General features: G+C 36.6%; 1 protein-coding gene across 1 annotated transcript; it reads left to right on the plus strand.

The window, feature by feature from the left end:
* Positions 1–6,778: 6,778 nt before the first annotated feature.
* LOC145106767 (uncharacterized) lies at positions 6,779–8,168 on the plus strand. The gene is made up of 2 exons (XM_079043697.1): positions 6,779–7,510; positions 8,034–8,168. Exons 1-2 carry the CDS (start codon positions 6,779–6,781, stop codon positions 8,166–8,168), a joined length of 867 nt encoding a protein of 288 aa, XP_078899823.1.
* The last annotated feature ends 441 nt before the right edge of the window (positions 8,169–8,609 follow it).

Consider the following 8,609-nt stretch of genomic DNA (forward strand, 5'->3'; position numbering starts at 1 on the left):
AACTAATTAAGGTTACACTTTTTTTTTAATTTAATGAAGAGACTCTTGAACCTCCATAACTTGAGGACAAGTTATGGAGTCATAAAACCATTTAATTAGAACTAGACTCTTCATTTTGTAACCTTTGCCAACTTTTATGAGTTTTATGATTCTTAAATGTGACTTTTCATATAACTTGAGGACAAGTTACAAAAACACACTTTGGAATCAACTCTTAGATTAAAATGGATTGAAAACAACTATTTCACACAACTTTTCTATTAATCTAAGAACCTCATAAGAACAAGATAATTCAAATCATCAATCTTCAAGAAATTAGCATGAACATACAAACTAATACAAATCTTGAAATTATGACAATTATCTTAGAAATTGGATTAGCATGAACATTACCACATCAAAAACAAGTTTATAAGTCCAAAAACATCTTAGGGTAATGTTCCTAGTCCAATTCCAGCCAAAACAATCGAATATATGCATCCAACTCGATTTTTCAGCTACTTTTGCAAGTATAACAAGAAAACAAACCTGTCTCTGACACCACTGTTGGGTTATGAGCATTCTAACACTCCTAAGTGTACATGCAACCCTAAATACCTTGGATCTATGTTTTCTCTATTATAGATACAATTATGAACATCCAAGGTATTATCCTAATCTAGCATACAAAATAATAAATATAACAAGATAGAATACATACCTCTTTGATGTAGAATGTCTTCATGAAGCTTGAGTGCCTAGTGCCCCAAGTGTGACACCTCAAATGGTTCACACAACACCAAATACACTTGGAATAACTTGAGAGAAACTTGAACACTCCTTGAAATCGTCTAGCCCTCACACTCACACATTAGTGCACGATTTCTTGAGCCATGAGATTCTTTTATATGGTGGCTATTAGGGTTACACCATGTAACTCATAACTTTACCCATTCCTTATGCTCCATGGATTTTAATCTCCATGGAGTATCCATGGGTCACCCCATGGACTTAGTCCAACATAAGGAATCTTGGATCACAAGCCCACATATATAAGAATGAATGATTTACACAATCAACCCATATATTTAATTAGTCTCCTTTTGATCACTTAATTAATTCCAAATTAATTCTTGATCAATACTAATTAAATAACCTTATTAATATATTAGAACTTATAATATATTAACCAACCTTAAGTGTTATTTCTCTCATTATAGTCTATCCAAATGCATGATGCCATGCAACCCAAATGGACCATGCCGGGTCGGGTCAAGTCTTACCAATTATAGTTATGGACTTAGACATTAATCCAACAACAAGTTCTTCAAACAAATAAGTATACAACTATCTAAGTTGTTACTTCAACCATTAGCTATTCATAGTAGACTCACAGACACGCTAGCTTTTATTATACTTCCATAACTCTTTTCTCTAGTTATATTATCGCTACAGAAGCTACCACTTTATCTAACTAGCATGTCTCTGATGACATTGTGACCACCCTCGCTTCGATTACAAAATATTCGTTTGCAAGTATAACATTACAGACACAAAGTCTCCATTAACTTGCAGTTCTTCAATGATGGAATTACAACCACACAAGAGTACCAGTATTCTCTAATAATGATCTACAGGTATAATGTTATAGAACCAAGTCTGTTGTTGACTTGTATTTATCACAGATGATATGACAGTCACCACGACTACCAACACTCTTTAAAATGAAAATAAGTGTAGGTTTACATACACCATGTCCGCATTTGACTTGTATTTCTCAAATGATGGTATTACAGTTACCAAGACTACCATATTTTTTCCAATAAGCATCTACAAGTATAGCCTCACAAACACCAAGTTTACTATTGACTTTTACTCCTTAGATGATGGTATTACGGTCATCATGACTACCATCAATGTCAGGCCTATAGACTCAAGGTACAACAATTTTCTTTCCATCTTCCCATCAGAGGCATACAATCTCATCATACTTCCTTACAACTAACAAAATAAGACTATGTTATTCTAACACATATGTGTAAACTAATGGTAAATCAACATCCTACCATGGAACATACATACAATGTCAAATATAATCTAGTGGAAAAAATCTTCTCATACAGTTCGATGGTCATAAATCAAAATATTTATATATATTCCACAACAATACACCACTATATAAGTTTTCCATTAGTCATTTCCATAAGCGACTATACTAACATTTCACTACCTATAGCCAATACAACCAAATTAATTCTTTCATCAATATAACATAGATTATCTATAATGAAGCTCAACTAGCTCATTGTTTCATGTAGAAATAACCTGCAATAATGTTTAACTATCTCAGTTCACCAAAACTCTTTACCACACATAACTTTACAGGTTCTAAATCCAAACAAAGCATTTCACATTAATCATAATATTTTATTTATCACACAAAAAATACAATATAATAATAAATAAACATATATATAACATATATCTAAAACAAAATCATGGTTACTCACTTGGTTTGTTGGTGAAAACTAACTATTATCAATATTTGTGTTGCTTTCCAACTCATCACTTTTTTATATCTATTTAGACAATATATCAAGTTCTTTATAACTTGTCTAAACTTATCATTATATCAACCAAACTGATTGATTATCTAACGATTAACTAAACTCGATAACCATTTGTTACCAAATCCATTGAATTCCATAATACAACGTGTTGATCATCAACGCTACCGGTTGATCTAAAACCAATTGGTTTTAGAAAAGGCGCAACCTTACCCATATAGTGCATTTACCCCTCCAGGACCAGGCATTTGATTGCGGCACTCCAGGTCATCTTGCGAGGACTTGGTCGATGCCATTTTTGACCCCCAACAACCCCCCCCCCTCAGAAATTGCTCCTCAAGAGAATCGACCCTTGCCACTGGCTCTGATACCAATTGTCAGAACAATAAATAAGATCGATAGATTTTATAATAAAGACTGTGAATTAAATTAAAAGAAAAAAAGATAAAAAAGGTGTCAAATGCTTTGATTAAAATAGCTCTAAAAGAGTTCACAATGAAAGAACTTCTCTGTGAGAGCTAGGTAAGGCAACCAAAGCGTTAACCCTAATGATACATGCATGCAATATATATAGGCTGGACTAGATAGCTAACCCGAGAATGGACAGGCCCAAACCGGAATAAAATAAACTATAATATGCATACATTTGACACAATACTATTAAACCCAACACTGCCCTTATGGCTTCAAAACATGTTGTGATAGAGAAGGTATCTACACCCTTTTAAGGAATGCTTAGTTCTCCTTCCTAGCCAATGTGGGATCAGGTGCAGCTAACGTGTCCGCCTTAAGGTAGGCAGGTTAGCATGCACCTGATCCCACATCAGCTGGGAAGGAGAACTAAGCGTGCCCGGACAAGAGCAATTCATGGATGGGTGCCCCCTGGGAAGTTTTCGTGTTGGGAACCCAAAGCGCATAATATTGTGATATGTGTCAGAGGGGGATGTTATGAATGGTATCAAAGCCAGGGCACGGGTTGATGTGTTCGACGTGGATGTCGAAACCTAAAGGAGGGGGGTGAAGGAGGGCATGTTAGTTGCACCTGATCCAACATCGGCTGGGAAGGAGAACTAAGCATTCCTTAAAAGGGTGCAGATACCTTATCTATCACAACGCGGTTTAAAGCCGTGAGGGCAGCAAATCCCATCACATCTCTGCAGTTTAGCATGCCCGAGCGAGAGCAATCCAGGGATGGGTAACACCTTGGGAATTTTTTGCGTCGAGAGCCCAAAGCGGACAATATTGTGATACGTGCCAGAGGGGGATGTTACACGAAGTCCAGTTCATTCCCCACACCTATAACTCGTTTCCACCTCGAAATTATTTGCGTATTAGCCCAAAATTCTCTTAGAATTAGTATTCCTGCGAAGCCATGTGACCCCTGAGTGTTTGACAAGTTGTAGACTTCGAATAAAAGCTCTATCAGTGCAATTTTTAGACTTCTGTTTAGGGAATCTTTGTAAGTTAAATTACACTCTACATTTATTTTGGTGCAATTTATATTTAAATTTATACTCGTTATGAATTTATAAATAAGATTTTTCAGTAAATCCTATGTCATATTACTGACTGGTCTACTTACGGGGATCATGTCTAAGTTGGATTTAGTGAAGTCTTTAAAGTGGGATTTACAAACAATATACTATGTATACCCAATGCACCCTACCTCTGATATGATCCTACTTGGTTGTCTCTTATCAACTATAGATCAATAGACAATGGGATTGTTGAGGAATCTAGACTATTAATTAGTCATAAGAAATAATAAACTAAGACTTAGTGATAACTGAACTTAGGTCACATCAAAGGAAAGGCTAAGTGCTGAAGTGAAGCGTTGCCCAACTTTCTAGACATCCACTTTAAAAAGTGAGTGCATAGTTACTTTCCACTTACACATAGATATAAAATATCTAGATGATTAAATGTTTTGTGTTCCTATTATCTGAATTACTTAATATCTATGATAGATAATTTATATGATTTTTAATTGATTTAATCATGTACGTACTTTCTTGTATCTTTATATAAAATATATTGAGTAGTGATGGGTGACGAAAATGATGAGAAGACTTGACTATTGATGAACCATTCGTCTAGCAGAGTATAGATGACGACCACAAACTATTCTAGACCGTCCAGTGGAAACGTTGGCAGGCTCGCATCCTGTAGGTGTTACTAAACTATATGTTCATTGATGTACTCTATCCCCCATGGTTGCCTAATTGACACATATTGCTATAGGAATCCCCAAAGCAGTATTGGCTATCCATTGATGATGATGATCCGTAGGATAGGTCCCTTGAGATTAATATTTTAGGATCAGTATGTGAGAATAATGGGAATGGGTAATCGGGTAAATTTTTTTGATGTAAATTATATACTTAAAGGAACTTAATTATTATGGGTTGAAAACCCTATGTGCTCACGAGGCTCCTAAGCCTGGCCCCCTTAGTTTCTTTGTATCATAGGGGTACGACGCGAAATCCCAAGGATGTTGAGTGATTTATGGATAATTGTAGGCTATAGTGTAATTATTGTAAGTCCTATAATATATTCGTTATGGTTATATTTATGTATTGATGATGAAATCCCGAAGTTATTAATAAAATGCATTTCTTTGGAAATGCTTGGTATAAATATTATCACATTGTTTGGAACAAATTTCGCATTATAATTAAAAAAAGGATGCTCTGAAATGAAATAAGCATAATTAAATCGGTTTTTTCTGGCCATGAAAATGGGGATGTCACAGTTGGCATCAGAGCATTAGTTTAAGCAAAATAGGAATATTTGAGGATTTCAAGACATGAACTTAAAATGTTATGCGATGATTGTAAGATGAGTGTCTGCTATATTTTAGGTAGTGAGACATGCATTAGCTTATTTTAGGGATGATGCCTAAATTGCTTTTATGTGCTAAATGATTTATGATAAAGCGTGCTATAGTGATAAGATGCCTTAAGATGCTTTAGGTTTCCTACCTAGGATGTTATTATTTGAATAAACGGATGGTCTATTGCCGACCTAGATTTAGAAATTATATGTGTTCAGAATTTTAAATCTTTAATCACGATATTAGAACTGACATATAACTTTTCAGAGTGATAAGGAGAATTATACGTCCAAACTTTCCCTATCATAATAAAATCGTGTCTGGATACACTAAACACTACTTTGGTATATAGATCGACATGGTGAGAACTCGAGGCAGATTAGGAAACGGTAATTAGCAGCCTGAGCCTCATGCAGTCGAGCATGCACCAAGAGCAGTGTCTACGTAAGAACCAATCACGATGGCAGGAGTCCAATCAATGATTTAGGCTATGATGGCCGAACAAAGGGAGGAGATGAGACAAATGTTATGGAATAATTGGTATAAACCCATTGTATCTTTTGTACAACCCGTTCTGAATGAAGGAAAATCTATGGAAGGAAACTATAGTCGGACTGTTAGCCAAGCCGAGACACGTGTGGTTAGAAGGAACCAACCAAATGAAAGAGACGATGAACGTGGATGAAAGTACAAGGACTTCATGGAATCCAATCCCCCAAGTCTTTCAAGAAGCCCAACACCGGTGGAAGTCATGGGTTGGATCTTCGAGATGGAGATGGTGGTCGATATTTGTGACTGTAGCAACAAGCAGAAGACCGTTCTCATGGTCAGAAAGTTTAAGACTAGGGTATTAAGCTGGTGGAAGTTACTGGCAGATAGCATGCCCAAGGGAGAAGCTTGTAAGATGTATTTAGAAGACTTTCTGGTGAAATTAAAAATGCAGTATTGCTTTGAGCGGGATCTTTTGGAGATTAACAACGAGTTCTAGAACCTGAAAAAGAGCAAAATGAGCATCAACGAGTATGATGCAAGTTTTAAGAAGAAAATGAAGCTTATTCCTTACTTGGTTCCAACTGAACTCTCTAAGGTCACCAAGTTTGATAATGGATTGCCAGCGGACTTTGGTCCAATGGTCAAACAAGCAACCACTTTGAAGGCCGCCATTTAGGCAACCAAGAACATGGAGACCCAATTAAGTGAAAAGGGTCTAGAGAGAGCAGAGGTAAGAGAGAAAAGGAAGTTTGAGGGATCTTCAAGATCCAAAAAGAAAAGAAGATTCTCGAAGTATGGTTCCAATAAGTTTGGACGAGGAGGAGGTGAAGAAAAATGGTGGGAGAAGTGCAAAAAGAAGTACTCTAGAGAATGTAGTGAGGAGGTGACCTGTAACAAGTGTCGAATGATGGGTCACCATGCCAATGCGTGTACACTCAACAAGAGGGTGTACTACAGTTGTGGGGAGGAAAGGCATGTGCATAAGGATTACCCAAAGAAGAAAGAGGCTGCAAAGCCAAATGTGCCGCCAAAACCAAAGGTGAGAGCATTCCAAATGACTCTGGAAGTAGCAAAAGAGGAAGCAGATTTCGCTTCAGGTACCTTCTTAGGAAATGATTTTCTTGCCAATATATTGTCTGATTATGTAGCTAATTACTCCTTTATTTCACACAAATTTGGTAAAAGACAAGCATTGCCGGTAGATAGACTAGATAGTGCCTTAGTAGTAGAAGTTGCTAGTGGAAAGTTTGTACATGTTAGCGAATGCATGAAAAACATCATCATTGACTTGAATAGGAATAAATTTCACGAGAAATTAATGCCCATTGAGTTAAACGGTTTCGACATAGTCTTAGGGATGGATTGGCTTAGTGCAAACAATGTCGAGATACTATGTAGAAAAAAGATGGTGAGAGTAAACCCACATGGAAGAGAATCATTTATCGTGTACGAGGACAAACGACGACTAAATTCTAGAATCATCTCCCTGATGAAAGCTATAATGTGCTTCGCCAAAGGATGTACATCATATATGGCGTTCGTGATGGATGCAGAAAAGGAGAAGAAAATAATACATGTGGTGTGTGAATTTTCGGAAGTCTTTCCCGAAGATCTTCCTATATTGCTCCTTGATAGACAAGTAAAAATTTTGAACAGACTTGTTACCAGGATCCACACCTATAGCAAAAGCACCATACCGATTAGCACCGAAGGAGATGAAGGAGCTTATGATACAACTTCAGGAGTTGTTGGACAAAGGTTTCATTAGACCTAGTTTGTCATCCTGGGGAGCTCTGGTGTTATTCATGAAAAAGAAGGATGGAAGAATGAGAATGTGCATAGACTACAAAGAGCTAAATAAAGCAACAGTCAATAATAAATACCCGTTGCTTAGGATAGATGACATGTTCGATCAATTTCAAGGTGCAAGCTACTTTTCGAAGATTGATCTCGGGTCAGGGTATCATCAGCTGAAGGTGCGAGAGTAAGATATTAAGAGGACTACATTCAGAACAAGATATAGACACTATGAGTTTTTGGTTATGTTGTTTAGACAGACCAATGCTCCAGCAACATATATGGATCTAATGAATCGAGTTTGTAAAACTTTCCTCGATAGATCTATAATAGTGTTCATTGATGACATTCATATTTACTCAAAGAGCCTACAGGAGTATGGCAAGCAGTTGCGAGAAGTATTGGAAGTACTGAAGAAAGAGAAGTTGTATGTAAAGTTCTCCAAAAGTGATTTTTGGATCCGAGAGGTGCAATTCTTGAGTCATGTGGTTAACCAATAAGGAATAATGGTTTATCCATCAAATATTGAAGTAGTAATGAAGTGTGAACGGCCATAAAGTCCAACTGAGATTCGTAGCGTTCTGGGATTAGCTGGATATTACAAAAGGTTTATCCAAGGCTTTTCTTCAATAGCTGCTCCATTGATAGCTTTGACCCACAACAGAGCTACATATACTGTTGGGTTTTGAGCATTCTAACACTTCCTAAGTGTACATGCAACCCTATTAAACCTTGGATCTATGTTTGTCTAAGATACATGCAAAATATTATTTTCCAAGGTTTATAACCTATCTAGCATGGCATGGGGTACTTTTAACCATAAAAGAACTAGATGAATTACATACCTTTTGCTGATTGTTGATTCCTTGGAGTTTGAGAGCCAAGCACCAATAATGTGAATGCCTCAAATGGAAATCACAAATCACCACAAACTTGGAAAA

This window comes from Lactuca virosa, chromosome 4 (assembly GCF_052849685.1).
Source record: "Lactuca virosa cultivar CGN04683 chromosome 4, Lactuca_virosa_CGN04683_v6, whole genome shotgun sequence".
NCBI lineage: Eukaryota > Viridiplantae > Streptophyta > Magnoliopsida > Asterales > Asteraceae > Lactuca > Lactuca virosa.